Consider the following 22700-nt stretch of genomic DNA (forward strand, 5'->3'; position numbering starts at 1 on the left):
AATCAATCGTATTTATTGAGCGCTGTGTGCAGAGCACTGTACTAAGCACTTGGGAAGTACAAGCTGGCAACATATAGAGACAGTCCCTACCCAACAGTGGGCTCACAGTCTAGAAGGGGGAGACAGAGAACAAAACCAAACATACTAACAAAATAAAATAAATAGAATAGATAGGTACAAGTAAAATAAATAAATACATAGAGTAATAAATATGTACAAACATATATACAGGTGCTGTGGGGAAGGGAAGGAGGTAAGATGCAGGGGATGAAGAGGGGGACGAGGGGGAGAGGAAGGAAGGGGCTCAGTCTGGGAAGGCCTCCTGGAGGAGATGAGCTCTCAGTAAGGCCTTGAAGGGAGGAAGAGAGCTAGCTTGGCGGATGGGCAGAGGGAGGGCATTCCAGGCCAGAAAGTTGAGAGATAAGGAGAACATCACCAAGAATACAAACTGACTAATAATAATAGATTCTCATATCCAGGTTCAGCCGCGACAAAGCCTTGTTTTAGAGACGAGCTTCAAAGGCCAACGTTACCCCCCTTTAGAAAACACTCACCTGGTCCAGATCAAGAGAGGAGTAGACAATTTTCCCTTTGTCATCTCCAGAGAACAATTTCATTCCATTGGGACTCCAAGCCAGAGCGCTGACACTACTTTTGTGAATTCCGACCACATCGAATCTCCGAAACTAGTAAGTGGCGGCGGGAGAGGACACAAAAGTACAGAGGAAAAAAGATGGCAAGATGGGAGTGGGGGGGGGGAAGAAACCACACTTTACTCAATGACTCAGCTCTACAGAAATACGTACAGTAAATACAATTTTCTCTTCCGAATTAGCTGCCCACCTTCTGAACACTGAGGAAGAGAGTCCCTCGCCCTGTGACACCCTTCTCTACTACCTGGTTCAGCCAGGGACACCCACCGTCCAGACCCAGCCGAAGAATGCTCTGCCCACTGACTCACGACCCCACTAACTGGCTGGAAACTAGGGGTGTTTTGTGAAACTACTTCGAAGTCAGCAGTACGGAAATGAAACCGTTGTCACAGAGCTACCCAGTGGGTAGTAAGCCTGCAACAGAATCGTAGAGATGCCAGTGTGCATGCCTCTTGCAGAGCCGTGCAGCCGAGGCATCCTGGAAGGCCTGCAGGCAGTCGTCACCGAGGTGCCGCATTCACGGTCGGGGCGGGGGGTGGAGGGGCTCGGGGGGAGGGATTTATATCCCTAAATTATATCCATAAATTTATATCCATAATTTATAACAATTATAATTTATAATTTATAAATTTATATTTATATTTTATTTATAATTTAAATAATATTTATATATAAATTTTATATTTTTAAATTTTTTAAATGTTTATATGTTTATGATTTACAATTATTTATATAATTTATAATTTATTACGTCCCTGTTATATCCGTAATTATATCCATAATTTATTACACCCATATTATATCTGTAAAATCTATCCGAATCATTTATTACATCTGTATTATATCCAAAAATTACATCCATGATTTATTACATCCATATTACACCTGTAAATTATATCCCTAATTTATTATATACATTTTATAACCCTAAATTATACTCGTAATTTATCACATCCGTATTTTATCTGTAAATTATAGCCGCAATGTATTACATCCTTATTTCTGCAATTCATTAATTACATCCATATTAAATCTGTAATTTATTTATACTAATTCTGGCTCCCCCTCTAGACTCACTGTGGGCAGGGAACATGTCTACCAACTGTTGTACTGTACTTTCCCACATGCTTAGTACAGTGCTCTGCACATACTAAGCGCTCACTAAATTGATTGATTCCTCACCCCACCCACCGATCAACTCCCAAACAAGCCCATATGGATTTACTTCTGGGTGGGGGTGGGAATGAACTTAAATTTGGAGACCAGCTCTTAAAGGATTTCGTTCTTAACCAAAGAATTTAAATTTTAAAACGCACCAGAAATTTACAGTACTATATGAACTAAAAGGCATAGGTCAAGTTTTGGTGTGTTCTTGCAAGGTTTAAAAACTATACAATTTTTTAACAGTTTTACGACTGCGCCGATGATCTGGGAATCATGTGGGAATGTGCTAAAATGTTAAAATAGTCTAAAAAGTAGATGACTTACCTGCTTGTTTCTTCCAGGCAATGTGGACACCAGCTGAAAAACTGCAACTCGCCCTGATGCTGTACCAACAGCAACCAGGTCATCAAAGCAGCTTAAGAGTTTCACAACTGTAATGGATTCAGTTTTCCCCTGGAGGAAATCACAGTTTTGTAAAAACCAATGGGATTGTTCATTAGAAGGCAAAACAGAGGCAGCAATCACAAATATGGATGCTTTTTTTTTTTAACGGTATTTGTCAGGCACTGAACTGAGCACTGGGATAGATACAAGCTAGAGAAGCAGCATGGAAATAGAGAAGCAGCAAGGAAATAGAGAAGCTCAATGGAAAGCGCACGGGCTTTGGAGTCAGAGGTCATGGGTTCAAATCTCAGCTCTGCCAATTGTCAGCTGTGTAACTTCTCTGGGCTTCAGTTCCCTCGTCTGTAAAATGGGGATTAAGACTCTGAGCCTCCCGTGGAACAACCTGAGCACCTTGTAACCTCCCCAGCGCTTAGGACAGTGCTTTGCACATAGTAAGCACTTAATAAATGCCATTATTATTATTATTAATCAAATAGGACACAGTCCATGTTTCACAGGGGGCTCACAGTACGAATCCCCATTTTACAGATGAGATACCTGAGGCACTGAGAAGTGAAATGATTTGAACAAGGTCACACAGCAGCCAAGTGGCGGAGCCTTGATAAGGCCCAGGTCCTTCTGATTCCCAGGGTCATCATGCTCTATCCACTCTTTATTTTGGCCAGAGAACTCCATCCCATTTCCTATTTAGGTAATAATAATAATAATGGCATTTGTTAAGCGCTTACTATGCGCAAAGAACTGTTCTAAGGGCTGGGGAGGTTACAAGGTGCTCAGGTTGTCCCACGGGAGGCTCACAGTCACAGGCCCTGTGCTATCAATCAATCAATCAATCGTATTTATTGAGCGCTTACTATGTGCAGAGCACTGTACTAAGCGCTTGGGAAGTACAAATTGGCAACACATAGAGACAGTCCCTACCCAACAGTGGGCTCACAGTCTAAAAGGGGGAGACAGAGAACAGAACCAAACATACCAACAAAATAAAATAAATAGGATAGAAATGTACAAGTAAAATAAATAAATAAATAAATAAATAGAGTAATAAATATGTACAACCATATATACATATATACAGGTGCTGTGGGGAAGGGAAGGAGGTAAGATGGGGGGATGGAGAGGGGGGCGAGGGGGAGAGGAAGGAAGGGGCTCAGTCTGGGAAGGCCTCCTGGAGGAGGTGAGCTCTCAGTAGGGCCTTGAAGGGAGGAAGAGAGCTAGCTTGGCGGAGGGGCAGAGGGAGGGCATTCCAGGCCCGGGGGATGACGTGGGCCGGGGGTCGATGGCGGGACAGGCGAGAACGAGGTACAGTGAGATTAGCGGCGGAGGAGCGGAGGGTGCGGGCTGGGCAGTAGAAGGAGAGAAGGGAGGTGAGGTAGGAGGGGGCGAGGGGATGGACAGCCTTGAAGCCCAGGGTGAGGAGTTTCTGCCTGATGCGCAGATTGATTGGTAGCCACTGGAGATTTTTGAGGAAGGGAGTAACATGCCCAGAGCGTTTCTGGACAAAGACAATCCGGGCAGCAGCATGAAGTATGGATTGAAGTGGAGAGAGACATGAGGATGGGAGATCAGAGAGAAGGCTGGTGCATTAGTCCAGACGGGATAGGATGAGAGCTTGAATGAGCAGGGTAGCAGTTTGGATGGAGAGGAAAGGGCGGATCTTGGCAATGTTGCGGAGCTGAGACCGGCAGGTTTTGGTGACGGCTTGGATGTGAGGGGTGAATGAGAGAGAGGAGTCGAGGATGACACCAAGGTTGCGGGCTTGTGAGACGGGAAGGATGGTAGTGCCGTCAACAGAGATGGGAAAGTCAGGGAGAGGACAAGGTTTGGGAGGGAAGACAAGGAGCTCAGTCTTCGACATGTTGAGCTTTAGGTGGCGGGCGGACATCCAGATGGAGATGTCCTGAAGGCAGGAGGAGATGCGAGCCTGGAGGGAGGGGGAGAGAGCAGGGGCAGAGATGGAGATCTGGGTGTCATCAGCGTAGAGATGATAGTTGAAGCCGTGGGAGCGAATGAGGTCACCAAGGGAGTGAGTGTAGATTGAGAACAGAAGGGGACCAAGCACTGAACCTTGGGGAACCCCCACAGTAAGAGGATGGGAGGGGGAGGAGGAGCCTGCAAAAGAGACTGAGAAAGAACGGCCGGAGAGATAAGAGGAGAACTAGGAGAGGACGGAGTCTGTAAAGCCAAGGTCAGATAGCGTGTTGAGGAGAAGGGGGTGGTCCACAGTGTCAAAGGCAGCTGAGAGGTCGAGGAGGATTAGGACAGAATATGAGCCGTTTGATTTGGCAAGCAGGAGGTCATTGGTGACCTGTGAGAGGGCAGTTTCCTTGGAATGAAGGGGACGGAAGCCAGACTGGAGGGGGTCGAGGAGAGAGTTGTTGTTGAGGAATTCTAGGCAGCGCGTGTAGACAACTCGTTCAAGGAGTTTGGAAAGGAATGGTAGGAGGGATATGGGACGATAACTAGAAGGTGAGGTGGGGTCAAGAGAGGGTTTTTTTAGGATGGGAGAGACATGGGCATGTTTGAAGGCAGAGGGGAAGGAACCAGTGGAGAGTGAGCGGTTGAAGATGGAAGTTAAGGAGGGGAGAAGGGATGGAGCGAGAGATTTCATAAGATGAGAGGGAATGGGGTCAGAAGCACAGGTGGCCGGAGTAGCACTTGAGAGGAGGGAGGAGAGTTCCTCGGAGGATACCGCTGGGAAGGATGGGAGAGTAGCAGAGAGTGTTGAGAGCCGGAGGGTTGGAGAAAGGGGGGAAGAGACTTTGGGGAGGTCGGACCTAATGGATTTAATTTTGTTAATGAAGTAGGAGGCCAGATCGTTGGGGGTGAGGGAAGGAGGAGGGGGAGGAACCGAGGGCCTGAGAAGGGAGTTGAATGTATGGAAGAGCTGGTGGGGGTGACGGGCATGGGTGTCAATAAGGGAGGAGAAATAGTTTTGTCTGGCAGAAGAGAGGGCTGAGTTAAGGCAGGAAAGGATAAACTTGAAGTGAACGAGGTTGGCATGGTGTTTAGACTTTCACAGTTTAGACTGTGCTAAGCACTCTACAGTAGATACAAGCTAATCAGGTTAGACGCAGTCCTCGTCCCATAATTAATTAATTCATTCATTCAATCGTATTTATTGAGCGCTGTGAGCAGAGCACTGTATTAAGCGCTTGGGAAGTACAAGTTGGTAACATATAGAGACAGTCCCTACCCAACAGTGGGCTCACAGTCTACAAGGGGGAGACAGAGAACAAAACAAAACATATTAACAAAATAAAATAAATAGAATAAATATGTACAAATAGAGTAATAAATACATACAAACATATATACATATATACAGGTGCTGTGGGGAGGGGAAGGAGGTACGGTGTGGGGGATGGAGAGGGGGAGCAGGGGGAAAGGAAAGGGGGGCTCAGTCTGGGAAGGCCTCCTGGAGGAGGTCAGCTCTCAGTAGGGCCTTGAAGGGAGGAAGAGAGCTAGCTTGGTGGATGTGCGGAGGGAGGGCATTCCAGGCCAGGGGGATGACGTGGGCCAGGGGTCGACAGCGGGACAGGTGAGAACGAGGCACAGTGACCCATAAGGGGCTCACAGTCTTAATCCTTATTAATTGAGGGATTAACTGAGGCACGGAGAAGTGAAGTGACTTGGCCACGGTCACACAGCAGACAGGTGGCGGAGTGGACATTAGAACCCAGATCCTTCTGACTTCCAGGGCTGTGCTCTATCCACTTGGCCATGCAGCTTGATCCGCCCTTTCCTCTCCATCCAAACCGCTACCTTGCTGGTTCAATCTCTCATTCTACCCAGACTGGACTGCTGCATCAGCTTCCTCTCTGATCTCCCATCCTCCTGTCTCTCCTCACTTCAGTCTACACTTCACTCTGCTGCCCGGATTATCTCTGTACAGAAACGCTCTGGGCATGTCACCCCCCTCTCAAAAATCTCCAGTGGCTGTCTGTCAACCTACGAATCAAGCAAAAACTCCTCCCTCTCAGCTTCAAGGCTGTCCATCACCTCACCCCCTCCTACCTCACCTCCCTTCTCTCCTTCTCCAGCCCAGCCCGCACCCTCCACTCCTCTGCCGCTAACCTCCTCACTGTGCCTCGTTCTCGCCTGTCCCGCCGTCAACCCCCGGCCCACGTCCTCCCCCTGGCCTGGAATGCCCTCCCTCCTCACATCCGCTAAACTAGCTCTCTTCCTCCCTTCAAAGCCCTACTGAGAGCTCACCTCCTCCAGGAGGCCTTCCCACACTGAGCCCCCTTTTTCCTCTTCTCCTTCCCATTCCGCCCTCTGCCCTACCTCCTTCCCCTCCCCACAACACATATATATTTGTACAGATTGACTACTCTATTTTTTTACTTGTACATAGTTACTATTCTATTTATTTTGTTAATGATGCGAATATAGCTATAATTATATTTATTCTGACGATTTTGACTGTCTACATGCTTTGTTTTGTTGTCTCACTCCCCCTTCTAGACTGTGAGCCCATTGTTAGGTAGGGACCATCTCTATATGTTGCCAATTTGTACTTCCCAAGCGCTTAGTACAGTGCTCTGCACACAGTAAGCACTCAATAAATACGACTGAATGAATGAATGAATACTGAAGTGGTTCTCATGAACAGAGTGGCCAACAGGCCTATGTAAGGGTCATTCACATGGAAAAAAAAAACAAGTAAAATTGTTCTACGCAAATGCTTATCAGCCAATAGTGTGAATCCCCCTCCCTTGCCAAGTCTGCCGAGGTTCAGGAAAATCCCAAAATCCCAGGGCTGGGTTAAATAGATTGGGCTGGCTCTGACAGCTCTCTGGCTCCCTGCAGCTCCTGTTTTGGGAAGAAAAGGGCAGAGGCACTCAATCGTAGTGGTTGACACCAGACTGGATGTGGTCACAAACTCATTTCTCAGTGTCGCGTGAGGTTTTGTGCAAAGTAGCATCAACCGGGTCTCAGCTCCTTCAGTCCAAGGGGTAAACGCGCACATCCCCTGGAAGCAAATGTCTATCCTCTTCTAGTTTAACCCCGGGAAACTCTGCTTTGGCACTACCACTACACTCCCAGCTCCAAACCTCCCCAAACAAGGCCTTGGGTTTCCAGCATCGTTCCATCCCTTTCAAAATAGGCTACGACAACGTGATGACCCTGTATCTACCCCAGCGCTCAAAACAGTGCTTGGCACATAGTAAGCAATCAATCAATCAATCAATTGTATTTATTGAGTGCTTACTGTGTGCAGAGCACTGTACTAAGCGCTTGGGAAGTACAAGTTGGCAACATATAGAGACAGTCCCTACCCAACAGTGGGCTCACAGTCTAAAAGGGGGAGACAGAGAACAAAACCAAACATACTAACAAAATAAAATAAATAGAATAGAATATACCATCATTATTATTAACATTAGTAAGTGCTTAACAAAGCATTTACGGGGTCTGAGCCCTGGGACCTGCCGCATATTGTAACACCTAGTCTGAACAAGCTCACTTATAGAAGTATAGAAGTAATAGTAGTAGCTAAAGATATTTGTTGAGGCCCCACTGAGAGCTCACCTCCTCCAGGAGGCCTTCCCAGACTGAGCTCTTTCCTTCCTCTCCCCCTCACCATCCCATCTTACCTCCTTCCCTTCCCCACAGCACCTGTATATATGTATATGTTCGTACGTATTCATTACTCTATTTATTTATTTATCTTACTTGTACATATCTATTCTATTTATTTTATTTTGTTAGTACGTTTGGTTTTGTTCTCTGTCTCCCCCTTCTAGACTGTGAGCCCGCCGTTGGGTAGGGACTGTCTCTATGTGTTGCCGACTTGTACTTCCCAAGCGCTTAGTACAGTGCTCTGCACACAGTAAGCGCTCAATAAATACGACTGACTGATTGATTGATTGAGTGCCATACAGGATTCATTCATAAGCGCGTGCAACCTGATTTGCTTGTATCCACCCCAGTGCTTAGTACAGTGCCTGGCACACAGTAAGCACTTAACAAATACCACAATTATTATTATTATTACAATGATTAGAGAAGCAGTGTGGTTCAGTGCAAAGAGCCCGGGCTTTGGAGTCAGCGGTCATGGGTTTAAATCCCGGCTAAGCCAATTGTCAGCTGTGTGACTTTGGGCAAGTCACTTCACTTCACTGCGCCTCAGTTACCTCACCTGTAAAATGGGGACTGACTGTGAGCCCCCCATGGGACAATCTGATCTCCTTGTAACCTCCCCAGTGCTTAGAACAGTACTTTGCACATAGTAAGTGCTTAATAAATGCCATCATTATTATTATTATCATTACTGCAGCTCTCACTTAGTCCCACTAAACGTTTCTTTAAGCTCAAATACAACCTCCTCTAACATGGTAGCAATGGCTACAGAATCGAAAAACCACACTCTTGACTCCCGGATGGTGTTAAGCCTTTGAAAAAACACAAACAAACCTTCCTCTTGAGCATGGTGGGAGGGGGAGAATGAGCAGCCTGTTTCTTAGCAAATGTTTCCATCGCCCCACCTTTACACGGTTGGCGCTCAGTTGAGAGGGACAGAGTTGGAGCGGAAAATGCATTTTTGATGATGGGAGCTGGTGCTGAAATCAGAGAATGCCCTGACTTGCTGTTTTATAATCTTACTGCTCCTTGCCCCCGCAAACTTTGATCTCTTCCCCCATCTCCCCCAGCTCCTGGGGAATACTTGGAGCAGCTCGGAAAAAAGGTGGCTAGAGGTGGAGAGAACGACCCCCTTTCTCCTTCTACTCACAAAGGGACACGGAAATATGGGGGGAAAAAATCATTTCCGTGTGAGAGGAATGGGGAAAAGGTAATCTGAATATTAAGAGCCAAGAGCAGGGTTGCAGAATAGGAGACAGAGATGGCCTTTATTGACTTTACTCTAGTGACTTGATTTGACTCTTCCCCATCCCTTAAATGTGGCTGCTGCTAGTTCTAATGAACAATATCAAAACAAGTATTAGTTGGTAAAAAAAGAAACAATCCTGTACAGGGCGCAAGTCTGACATTCTTTTGAATCAGTGGTACTTGTTGAGTACCTACTATGGGCAGAGCACTGTACTAAATGCCTGGGAGAGTACAGTACAACAATTTTAGCAGTCACAATCCCTGCCCATAACGAGCTAACACTAGGACAAATATGAAAAAATATGAAAACAACATATCTCAACAACTGAGCTTTTATGTAGTCACTCAACAATTTTTGTACTGTAATATAAACTTTTGAGTACGTGGATTATACTTCCCGTGCCTTTTCAAGCTATTCAAGCACTGGCTCATTAGCCCTGCTCACTGACTGCATTGTGCTTCATACCTTCCCAGATTAGTAACTCCATCGCATTACTCAGGATTTAATATAACAGAGAATTTATTGTAACAGTTTTCAACACATTTACAGGATGCTGAACTGGACTTATGGGAGCAGAGACTGTCAAACAGTTTCTGCAGTCTAACAGAAGTTCCTTTGATTTTCCTTATAACTTGGATGGCAAAACTGACAGTTCTTTACAGTAAAAATCATTTGCACCCAATGCATGTGCCTTCACTATGCTTTCTATTTTCTTCCTTCTGGGCAGGAATGATTTTGCAAGGGTTGAAGATAAACCGTTCACTCTGGTTTGGAGGTGATCCTTCTATTAGGACTTTTAAAGGGCCTGTTACAAATGTTAATCACATAGCTTTCTGTGGGCTAATACTTTTTTTTTTAATGATTTTTGTAAACCTTCTTGAATTTCCCCTGGGGTGATGGCAGCTGTAAAGTTCCTACTCTCTTTATCCCATAAGTCTTTGATCTTTCCCAGCATGAGTACTTTCGGGAATCTACTGCCTGTGAATAGGACAGGGAAAACCGTACCTGAAGACTCACCTACAGTGAGTCTGTCAATAATAATAATAATAATAATAATAATAATAATAATAATAATAATAATAATAATAATAATAATAATAGCATCTATTAAGCGCTTACTATGTGCAAAGCACTGTTCTAAGCGCTGGGGAGGTTACAAGGTGATCAGGTTGTCCCATGGGAGGCTCACAGTCTTAATCCCCATTTTACAGATGAGGTAACTGAGGCACAGAAGTTAAGTGACTTGCCCAAAGTCACATAGCTGACAATTGGCAGATCTGGGATTTGAACCCATGACCTCTGACTCCAAAGACCGTGCTCTTTCCACTGAGCCACGCTGCTTCTGTTTCCACTGTATGTTTTGAATACGAACTGTTGGGGAATTAGAATATGCTCTTTCATGAGCTGCATGGCTGCAATGGCAGGGGAAATGGTTGCATGTATATACATGCACAGCGTCAAAGTGCACACACTAAAATGTATATTTTCTTTAATTAATCAATGGTATTTATGCAGTGCTTACCAAGTGCTTGGGAGAGTATAGTACAACAGAGTTGGTAGACATGTCTCCTGTCGGCAGGGCACATCCTCCTTATAATAATGATGGCATTTATTAAGCGCTTACTATGTGCAAAGCACTGTTCTAAGAGCTGGGGAGGTTACAAGGTGATCAGGTTGTCCCACGGGGGGGGCTCAGTCTTAATCCCCATTTTACAGATGAGGTAACTGAGGCACAGAGAAGTGACTTGCTCAAAGTCACACAGCTGACAACTGGCGGAGGCAGGATTTGAACCCATGACCTCTGACTCCAAAGCCCGTGTGCCCTTTCCACTGAGCCACGCTGCTTCTCATTTAAGGAGCACTGCCTATTCCTTTTAAATTATTACCGGGCCGATACAAACGTGGAAAAAAATAGGTAGCAGGCAATATTTCCTAGTAAACTGAAAATAAACCTAGCCCGTATTAATAATAATAATGGTCCTTGTTAAGCGCTTACTGTGTGCCATGCACTGTTCTAAGCGCTGGGGTAGATACGAGTTAATCAGGTTGGACACAGTCTCTGTACCACATTGGGCTCACATTCTTATGTTTAAGAATGTTATTCTTTATGTTGCCAACTTGTACTTCCCAAGCGCTTAGTACAGTGCTCTGCACACAGTAAGCGCTCAATACGATTAATTGATTGATTCTTATTGTCCATTTTTTGCAGATGAGGTAACTGAGGCAGCGAGAAGTGACTTGCCCAAGGTCACACAGCAGACAAGTGGGGGAGCCGGGATTAGAACCCATTTCCTTCTGACGCCGAGGCCGCTGCTCTGTCCACTACACCATCTTGAAGTAAGCAAAGTCAGGAAAATGCGAGTGCGGAGAACATCTATGGATAAGGCACACTTACTGACGCTGCGCAACTGAAACCCGAAGAAACACCTACCTCAAAGTTGTACTTTTTCATCTGGTTTGATTGCCGGCAATACAGGTAGAGCATCCCAATGCTGCTGCCCACGGCAATGTAGTCCTCATTGGTATCTAGGGCTGTGAGGTAAACCACGATGGAGCGGAATCCCTTCTGGATCTTAGTCGGGATGGCATTCAGGAGATAATACAGCGGACAAAACTCCTTAAACACTGCTGGCTCAGCCACAGAGGCCATGGCAAACTGCAGGAGTGGGCTTCAGGCAGGAAAACAAACGCTTGCTTTGACATTAACGGAAGCCTGTAGAAAAAAAAAAACCCAAAATAGCAGGTTTTTCCCCAACGGCTGCATTCATTTACCAAAATCACGTAGCATTTAACAGCTGGAGGCAAATACATCTTAATAAGAATAAATAACGGCACTAATGAAGTCACTCACACTTGTTAAACAGCCGTATTGGGACTGTTCTGTAGCATCAAGCTCCATGATGGGGGGTTTTTTGATATGGTATTTGTTAAGCCCTTTCTATATGTGTCAGGCACTGTACTAAGCGCTGGGGTAGATACGAGCTAATCATACAGTCCACGTCCCACATGAGGCTCCCAGTCCTAATCCCCAATTTACAGATGAGGTAACTGAGGCACCAAAAAGTGAAATAACTTGCCCCAAGATCACACAGCAGACACCCAGGCCCGTGCCCTTTCGATTCGGCCATGCTGTTTCTCATAAGGAGTGACCGGATTTAATTCATTCATTCAATCGTATTTGGCCAAATGCTGTCTGTGTACAAAGCACTGTTCTAAGCACTTGGGAGAGTACAATACGACAATAAATACACTGTAACAATAAATGTTTGGTGAAGAGGACAATGTTGACATTACTATTCCCAAAGGATTTCGTTCCCACTTTCATGCTTCTCCTCCAGATTGTGTGGGACTTTTAGACTGTGAGCCCACTGTTGGGTAGGGACCGTCTCTATATGTTGCCAACTTGTACTTTCCAAGCGCTTAGTACAGTGCTCTGCACACAGTAAGCGCTCAATAAATACGATTGATGATGATGGGACAACACCTAAAGGGCCTTGCTCCCCAAACAGGCCCCCCACTCCACCTTAACGGGCTATTACAACCAGCCATGGCAGCACGGCTTTCCACCCACCCTTTTTTCCACCCTTAGAAACCCGTCAGTTCCTAGATGCAGCCCGATGTCTTCTTGCAAGCAACCAAATTCAGAAGTATTTTTAAACATCCTGCCTGACTCCTCTGTGCTATTCTCCTGGTTTGCAAAATATGAAGGGAAAGTGGCCCAACAGCACAGATGGGAATGTTTGGGGGAGTTGTCAGTGTGGACCTCCTCAAGAATAACCGACTGAAAAGGAAATGATGCATCCTAAGCATCAACACATTTACAGCTGATCAATTGAAGGGGAGAGAGCGCAGCCAAGGTTCTCCACATCTTTCCGGGACCCACAGTCTCAGAGGGTCACAGGTCTTGGATGGCCAAGGACAAAACATCCCCAGTGTGTTTAAAGGCTTAAATGCCAAATGAAATGTTCAATACAAATATATTGGAGGGTGGGGGGAAAGCAGGATTAAGTTCCTAAAATGGGGTTTTTAATAGTTCAGAGGGAAGAGTATCCCAAATTACACATTACCCATAAGTGACTGACAACTTGAAAAAAAAAAAAAAAACCACACAAACCCAGGATCGACAAATGTGGAAGCAAAGGGGTGTTATCATTTTTGGTACAGGGAACGCCCAAAAGTCTTGAAAGCCCTATAGACTCATTCATTCATGCAATCATATTTATTGAGCTCTTACTGTGTGCAGAGCACTGTACTAAGCGCTTGGAAAGTACAATTCAACTCCTTGGGACTACCACGGGTCGGGGATGGTGTTGGTGGATTCTATATGTTGCCAACTTATACTTCCCAAGCGCTTAGTACACTGCTCTGCACACAGTAAGTGCTCAATAAATACGATTGAATAAATACACCAACATGGAATGGATTCTGGTTGGGGGGGGGGCTCCTTTAAGAGGATCCTGGGGTTCTGTGTGGAATCTGAAATATGCAGGTCAGTCCATACCCAAAGGAGATCCTCCCAATCTCCAGTTTCTCTCATTGAGTGTTGAGCTTTTGATTTCGGAATGCGGACCATCTCCTGCCCTTAAGCAATCCTGGAATTGAGGAAGTTAGGACCGTGTGCTCGGTCAACTGCACATGAGAAAAACTGGAAACCGTTTCAATTTAAAATTCCATTCCCCAGTATTTGCTAGAGCAACAGGCAAGAAAGGCAGCAAATAACGAATTAATCAAGTTCAAATCACAGTCCTCTGAGCAAATAATTTTCTCCATTCATTTAACGGCTTGAAAAGTGCCTTCTCTGGCACTACCTTCAGGTTACCATGCCCTTTTTACTGCCTGCTATTTATTCCCACCAATAATGAGAAACTTGGCAGCAGTTAGATGACATAACTACTTCATCAGACTCCCTGCCCAGTAGGTCAGAATGTTAGGGGGACTGGTCTTCTCAAATTTGAGCAGAATTCTGGAACACAAAATTGCCTTTTATATTGGTAATCAGACTTCCAGGGCTAGTGTCCAGAGTGTCGATGGGACTTTGAGGCCAGTAAAGAGACACTGAGACCTCCTTAAAACTTCACAATAATACTACATTAAGAAAAAAAAGTCTTCTTCCTAGACAACTTGGAAGAAGTTCCACAGCTGTCTAAATAATAATGATGATGGTATTTATTAAGTGCTTACTTTGTGCAAAGCACTGTTCTAAGTGCTGGGGAGGTTACAAAGTGATCAGGTTGTTCCATGGGGGGCTCACAGTTTTCCAGATTCCCATTTTCCAGATGAGGTCACTGAGGCACAGAGAAGTGAAGTGACTTGCCCAAAGTCACACAGCTGACCACTGCCGGAGCCGGAATTTGAACCCATGACCTCTGACTCCAAAGCCCGGGCTCTTTCCACTGAGCCATGCTGCTTCTCTGCTGTCTACTGCTTCTCCAAATAATTGATCACAATTCATCAACAATAAACACAACTCGGGATTATATAGGAACTTGGTGTTCCCAATCAGTCCTCAAATGATTTTAACAGCAAAGGAGTGAACACTTACTAGGAAAAGATAGAGGATCGAGGGATCTAAAAAGCCTCCTTAACTGTATCACCACCAAATGAGGCACCACCACCTCAATCACCCCAGCTTGGGCCTTCAAGTAATCAAGCAGTAATCAACCAGCCTCACAAAACACTCTCATATATATTAACTTTTTCCTCCTCCGCCTCTCTGAAAATTACTTTAGTGTCCATTTCCTCGGCTAGATCAAAAACTATTTGAGGGCAAGGGCCATACCTAACTCTATAGTGCTCTAAATTATGACTAACTGATGTAATCTTCCCAACTCTGCCCCAAAAAACATACAGAACAACTCTGGATATTGGAGCTGTTCTCTGGCACATAGTAAGAAAAAAATACACAGATATAAAACACACACTTTCTAATGAAGAGAGTTAAGCTCAGCAAATGACTTTTACCTTTGAGATTCAATCAATCTATCAATCGTATTTATTGAGCGCTTACTGTGTGCAGAGCACTGTACTAAGCGCTTGGGAAGTACAAGTTGGCAACATATAGAGACAGTCCCTACCCAACAGTGGGCTCACAGTCTAAAAGGGGGAGACAAAGAACAAAACCAAACATACTAACAAAATAAAATACATAGAATAGATATGTACAAGTAAAATAAATAAATAGAGTAATAAATATGTACAAACACATATACATATATACAGGTGCTGTGGGGATTCCCAATTTTGGTTTCCAAAGCAACCTATTGGTTACTTTACCGTTAATACAGGGCTCGGCACCCAATAAGTGCTCAATAAATATGACTGAATGAATGTCTTCACCCATAAATACTTCAGTGGGAGGCCAAGACGAAGTCACTTCATAGACACTAGCTCCATGAAGGCGATAATTCCCAATCCCCAGGTTGTTGGAGCCCCTTCTCTGGTTTTGATTTTCTACGTTTAATCCATACATCTGTTAGATCGGAAGCTCCTTGTAAGTAGGGACTTACTGGCCTATGGTACTCTCCCATGTGTTTTGCTGTGATTTTGGTTTTGTTTAATGGTACTTGTTAAGCGCTATGTGCCAAGCACTGCAGTACATACATGTTAATCAGGTTGGACACAGTCCCTGGCCCACAATGGTACTGACAGTCTAAGCAGGAAGGAGTAGAATTGAATCCCCATTTTACAAATGAGGTAACTGAGGCACGGAGAGGTTAAATGACTTGCCCTAGGTCACACAGCAGACGGGTGGTAGAGCCAGAATTAGAACCCAGATCCTCTAACTCCCAGGCCTGTGTGTTTCCTTTGTCTTCCTCTACCTCTCTCTGGTCAGGGGGCCTGATGCTGAATTTCAAAAGCAGGTTCTGAAACCCAACAGCTCCGAGGCAAAAGTGACTTTACCATCACTAGAGCAATTCAGAGTCTCTGAAAACAACCTTGTTACTGCATGACAATTTAAACCACAAAACAAAAATCACATATAGTGGCAAAATAACATGCTGAGAAAAATGTTAATACGTTCCCAAAGTTTGAGATCATTTCCAGAAAAACGAGTTATGTTTAACCCCCTGAATCTTCCTTTCATGTAAAAGATGATTATTAGCATAAGTGCAGAGGAAGGCTAGTGGGATGCAAATTCTTGTTGCGGCACTATATGAAGACTTTGGTCCACTGAAAGGAATAAAACGTTGGCAAAATATTTTCGCCCAGTGAGACTTTTGAAAACATAAGTTAAGATGTACATAATTGAAATCACTAGTTTGTAGCGTACAGCCAAATGTGAAACTAACCCCATTTCACAAAAGAAAATCAGGGTTTGCCCACTCTGAAAAATCCACTTCTTCAACAACAGTGCTTGGCACATAGTAAGCACTTACCAAATACCATCATCATCAACAACAGTGCTTGGCACATAGTAAGCGCTTACCAAATACCATCATCAACGGTGCTTGGCACATAGTAAGTGCTTATCAAATATCACCATCATCAAGGGTGCTTGGCACATAGTAAGCACTTACCAAATGCCATCATCATCAACGGTGCTTAATAATAATAATGATGGCATTTATTAAGCCCTTACTATGTGCAGAGCACTGTTCTAAGCGCTAGGGAGGTTACAAGGTGATCAGGTTGTCCCACGGGGGGCTCACAGTCTTCATCCCCATTTTACAGATGAGGTAACTGAGGCACAGAGAAGTTAAATGACTTGCCCAAAGTCACACATGACAATTGGCAGATCCAGGATTTGAACCCACGACCTCTGACTCCAAAGCCCGGGCTCTTTCCACTGAGCGCTTGCCAAATACCACCATCATCATCAACAACAGTGCTTGGCACATAGTAAGCGCTTACCAAATACCATTATCATCAACAACGGTGCTTTGGTACATAGTGAAGCACTTACCAAACACCATCATCATCACTGGTGCTTGGCACATAGTAAGCGCTTACCAAATACCATCATCATCAACAACAGTGCTTGGCACATAGTACAGCGCTTACCAAACACCATTATCATCAATGGTGCTTGGCACATAGTAAGCGCTTACCAAATACTATCATCACCAACAACGGTGCTTGGTACATAGTAAAGCGCTTACCAAACACCATCATCATCACTGGTGCTTGGCACATAGTAAGCGCTTGCCAAATACCATCATCATCAACAACAGTGCTTGGCACATAGTAAAGCGCTTACCAAACACCACCATCATCAATGGTGCTTGGCACATAGTAAGCGTTTGCCAAATACCATCATCACCAACAACAGTGCTTGGCACATAGTAAAGCACTTACCAAACACCATCATCATCACTGGTGCTTGGCACATGGTAAGCGCTTACCAAATACCATCATCATCAACAACAGTGCTTGGCACATAGTAAAGCGCTTACCAAATACCATCATCATCAACAACAGCACTTGGCACATAGTAAAGCACTTACCAAACACCATCATCATCAACGGTGCTTGGCACATAGTAAGCGCTTGCCAAATACCATCATCATCAACAACAGTGCTTGGCACATAGTAAGTGCTTTTCAAATACCATCATCATCAACAACAATGCTTGGCCCATAGTAAAGCGCTTACCAAACACCATCATCATCAACGGTGCTTGGCACATAGTAAGCGCTTACCAAACACCATCATCATCACTGGTGCTTGGCACATAGTAAGCGCTTGCCAAATACCATCATCATCAACAACAGTACTTGGCACATAGTAAAGCGCTTACCAAACACCATCATCATCAACGGTGCTTGGCACATAGTAAGCGCTTTTCAAATACCATCATCACCAACAACAGTGCTTGGCACATAGTAAAGCACTTACCAAACACCATCATCATCAACGGTGCTTGGCACATAGTAAGCGCTTACCAAATACCACCATCATCAACAACAGTGCTTGGCACATAGTAAGCGCTTTTCAAATACCATCATCATCAACAACAGTGCTTGGCACATAGTAAGCGCTTTTCAAATACCATCATCATCAACAACAATGCTTGGCCCATAGTAAAGGGCTTACCAAACACCATCATCATCAACGGTGCTTGGCACATAGTAAGCACTTACCAAATACCATCATCATCACTGGTGCTTGGCACATAGTAAGTGCTTTTCAAATACCATCATCATCAACAGCAGTGCTTGGCACATAGTAAAGCGCTTACCAAACACCATCATCATCAATGGTGCCTGGCACATAGTAAGCGCTTACCAAATATCATCATCACCAACAACAGTGCTTGGCACATAGTGAAGCACTTACCAAACACCGTGATCATCAATGGTGCTTGGCAAATAGTAAGCACTTACCAAATACCATCATCATCAACAACAGTGCTTGGCACATAGTAAGCGCTTTTCAAATACTATCATCATCAACAACAATGCTTGGCACATAGTAAAGCGCTTACCAAACACCATCATCATCAACGGTGCTTGGCACATAGTAAGCGCTTACCAAATACCATCATCATCACTGGTGCTTGGCACATAGTAAGTGCTTTTCAAATACCATCATTATCAACAACAGTGCTTGGCACATAGTAAAGCCTTTACCAAACACCATCATCATCAACGGTGCTTGGCACATAGTAAGCGCTTTTCAAATACCATCATCACCAACAACAGTGCTTGGCACATAGTAAAGCACTTACCAAACACCATCATCATCAAAGGTGCTTGGCAAATAGTAAGCGCTTACCAAATATCATCATCACCAACAACAGTGCTTGGCACATAGTAAGCGCTTACCAAGCACCATCATCATCATTACTATTATTAAGAGAAGCAGCGTGGCTCAGTGGAAAGGACATGGGCTTTGGAATCAGAAGTCATGGGTTCAAATCCCGGTTCCGCCAATTGTCAGCTGTGTGACTTTGGGCAAGTCACTTCACTTCTCTGTGCTTCAGTTATCTCATCTGTCAAATGGGGATTAAGGCTGTGAGCCCCCCCGGGGACAAGCTGATCACCTTGTAACCTCCCCAGCGCTTAGAACAGTGCTTTGCACATAGTAAGCGCTTAATAAATGCCATCATTATTATCAGCGCTTAGAACAGTGCATTGCACATGGTAAGCGCTTAACAAATAACATCATTATTATCATTATTATTAAAATGGGGATTAAGGCTGTGAACCCCCCGGGGGGCAAGCGGATCACCTTGTAACCTCCCCAGCATTTAGAACAGTGCTTTGCACATAGTAAGCGCTTACTAAATGCCATCATTATTATCAGCGTTTGATAATAAGTGCTTGGGAAGTACAAGTCGGCAACATACAGAGACAGTCCCTACCCAACAGTGGGCTCACAGTCTAGAAGGGGGAGACAGACAACAAAACCAAACATATTAACAAAATAAAATAAAAAGAATGGATATGTACAAGTAAAATAAATAGAGTAATAAATATGTACAAACATATATACAGGTGCTGTGGGGAAGGAAAGGAGGTACGATGGGGCTAATCAATCAATCAATCGTATTTATTGAGCGCTTACTGTGTGCAGAGCACTGGACTAAGCGCTTGGGAAGTCCAAGTTGGCAACATAGTGAGACAGTCCCTACCCAACAGTGGGCTCACAGTCTAGAAGGGGGAGACAGAGAACAAAACCAAAAATATTAACAAAATAAAATAAATAGAATAGATATGTACAAGTAAAATAAATAAATAAATAAATAGAGTAATAAATTTGTACAAACATATATACATATATACAGGTGCTGTGGGGAAGGGAAGGAGGTAAGACGGGGCTCACAGGCTAGAAGGGAGAGGGGGGAAAGGGAATGGCAGAAAGAGGAGTACTTCCCAAGCGCTTAGTCCAGTGCTCTGCACACAGTAAGCGCTCAATAAATACGATTGAATGAAAGACCTTCGTCAGGGGAGGAGGAAGGGTGAACTAGGGGAGAGGTTTAAGGGAAAGAGGGGCATTAACTCATTCATTCAATCGTATTGATTGAGCGCTTACTGTGGGCAGAGCACAGGAATAAGCGCTTGGGAAGTGCAAATCAATCAATCAATTGTATTGATTGAGCAGCTTACTGTGTGCAGAGCACTGGACTAAGCGCTTGGGAAGTGCAAATCAATCAATCAATCGTATTTGAGCGCTTACTGTGTGCGGAGCACTGGACTAAGCGCTTGGGAAGTACAAGTTGGCAACATATAGAGACAGTCCCTACCCAACAGTGGGCTCACAGTCTAGAAGGGGGAGACAGAGAACAAAACCAAAACATATTAACAGAATAAAATAAAAAGAATGGATATGTACAAGTAAAATAAATAACTAGAGTAATAAATACGTACAAACATATATACAGGTGCTGTGGGGAAGGAAAGGAGGTAAGACGGGGCTAATCAATCAATCGTATTTATTGAGCGCTTACTGTGTGCAGAGCACTGGACTAAGCGCTTGGGAAGTACAATTTGGCAATATATAGAGACAGTCCCTACCCAACAGTGGGCTCACAGTCTAGAAGGGGGAGACAGACAACAAAACCAAAAATATTAACAAAATAAAATAAATAGAATAAATATGTAGAAGTAAAATAAATAAATAAATAGAGTAATAAATATGTACAAACATATATACATATATACAGGTGCTGTGGGGAAGGGAAGGAGGTAAGACGGGGCTCACAGGCTAGAAGGGAGAGGGGAAAGGGAATGGCAGAAAGAGGAGTACTTCCCAACCATCATCATCAATCGTATTTATTGAGCGCTTACTGTGTGCAGAGCACTGTACTAAGCGCTTGGGAAGTACAAGTGGGCAACATATACAGACAGTCCCTACCCAACAGTGGGCTCAAGCGCTTAGTACAGTGCTCTGCACACAGTACAGCGCTCAATAAATACGATTGAATGAAAGACTTTCGTCAGGGGAGGAGAAAGGGCGAACTAGGGGAGAGGTTTAAGGGAAAGTGGGACATTCACCCATTCATTCAATCGTATTTACTGAGCGCTTACTGTGTGCAGAGCACTGGACTAAGCGCTTGGGAAGTACAAGTTGGCAACATATAGAGACGGTCCCTACCCAGCAGTGGGCTCACAGTCTAAAAAGGGGGAGACAGAGAACAAAACCAAACATACTAACAAAATAAAATAAATAGAATAGATATGGACAAGTAAAATAAATAGAGTAATTAATATGTACAAAGAGGCCTTCCCAGACTGAGCCCCTTCCTTCCTCTCCCCCTCGTCCCCCTCTCCATCCCCCCATCTTACCTCCTTCCCTTCCCCACAGCACCTGTATATATGTATATATGTTTGTACATATTTATTACTCATTTATTTATTTTACCTGTACATATCTATTCTATTTATTTTATTTTGTTAGTATGTTTGGTTTTGTTCTCTGTCTCCCCCTTTCAGACTGTGAGCCCACTGTTGGGTGGGGACTGTCTCTCTATGTTGCCAACTTGTACTTCCCAAGCGCTTAGTACAGTGCTCTGACATAGTAAGCGCTCAATAAATACGATTGACGATGATGATGATGATGTTTGGTTTTGTTCTCTGTCTCCCCCTTTTAGACTGTGAGCCCACTGCTGGGTAGGGACCGTCTCTCTATGTTGCCAACTTGTCCTTCCCAAGCGCTTAGTCCAGTGCTCTGCACACAGTAAGCGCTCAATAAATACGATTGATTGATTGATTAATTGATATATACATATATACAGGTGCTGTGGGGAAGGGAAGGAGGTAAGACGGGGCTCACAGTCTAGAAGGACTCAAAGTCTCCCCCTTTTAGACTGTGAGCCCACTGTTGGGTAGGGACTGTCTCTATCTGTTGCCAACTTGTACTTCCCAAGCGCTTAGCACAGTGCTCTGCACACAGTAAGCGCTCAATAAATACGACTGAATGAATGAATGAATGAGGAGGAGCTGAGGAACTCACCTCCAGCGGGCGGGCCGGGCCCCTCATGACCCTTAGGGAGGAGGACAACAGGCCTGGGGGACGGCCGCTTAGCAACCGTCTCCAAGGCCTGCCGTAACGGACGCTCCAAGGGGCGGCTGGCCCCTTTGCGCATGCGCGCGGGGGTGGGGCCGGCGCGGGGAGGGAGCGGAAGTGACGTAAGGCCGCTTGCGGCCGCTCTTCCCCCGCTTCTCCTCAGGGCAGGCCGCCATACTGTCTCCCCCTTCTATAATAATAATAATGGCATTTATTAAGCGCTTACTAAGTGCAAAGCGCTGTTCTAAGCGCTGGGGAGGTCACAAGGTGATCATATATGCATATATGTTTGTACATATTTGTTACTCTATTTTACTTGTACATATCTATTCTATTTATTTTATTTTGTTAGTATGTTTGGTTTTGTTCTCTGTCTCCCCCTTTTAGACTGTGAGCCCACTGTTGGGTACGGACTGTCTCTATATGTTGCCAACTTGTACTTCCCAAGCGCTTAGTACAGTGCTCTGCACACAGTAAGCGCTCAGTAAATACGATTGATGATGATGATGATGATCAGGTTGTCCCACGGGGTGGGAGGGGGGGGGTGGCTCACAGTCTTCATCCCCATTTTACAGATGAGGGCACTGAGGCGCAGAGAAGTGAAGTGACTTGCCCAAAATCACACAGCTGACAATTGGCGGAGTAGGGATTTGAACCCATGACCTCTGACTCCAAAGCCCGGGCTCTTTCCACTG

At 44.6% G+C, this 22700-nt stretch overlaps 1 protein-coding gene across 1 annotated transcript in view; it reads right to left on the reverse strand.

Annotated features, from left to right (window-relative positions):
• TECPR2 (tectonin beta-propeller repeat containing 2) overlaps positions 1 to 22028 on the reverse strand; it is a 105868-nt gene extending 83840 nt beyond the window's left edge. Inside the window, exons 1-4 of the mRNA XM_038743292.1 lie at positions 21952 to 22028; positions 11489 to 11770; positions 2142 to 2270; positions 555 to 686 (exon numbers count right to left, since the gene is read on the reverse strand). Of these exons, the coding sequence (XP_038599220.1) occupies positions 555 to 686; positions 2142 to 2270; positions 11489 to 11707 (480 nt within the window). The 5' untranslated portion in view covers positions 11708 to 11770; positions 21952 to 22028. The remainder of the gene's footprint in view (positions 1 to 554; positions 687 to 2141; positions 2271 to 11488; positions 11771 to 21951) is intronic.
• Between the last annotated feature and the right edge of the window lie 672 nt (positions 22029 to 22700).

The sequence above is a fragment of the Tachyglossus aculeatus genome, chromosome 1 (genome assembly GCF_015852505.1).
Source record: "Tachyglossus aculeatus isolate mTacAcu1 chromosome 1, mTacAcu1.pri, whole genome shotgun sequence".
NCBI classification, from domain to species: Eukaryota; Metazoa; Chordata; class Mammalia; order Monotremata; family Tachyglossidae; genus Tachyglossus; species Tachyglossus aculeatus.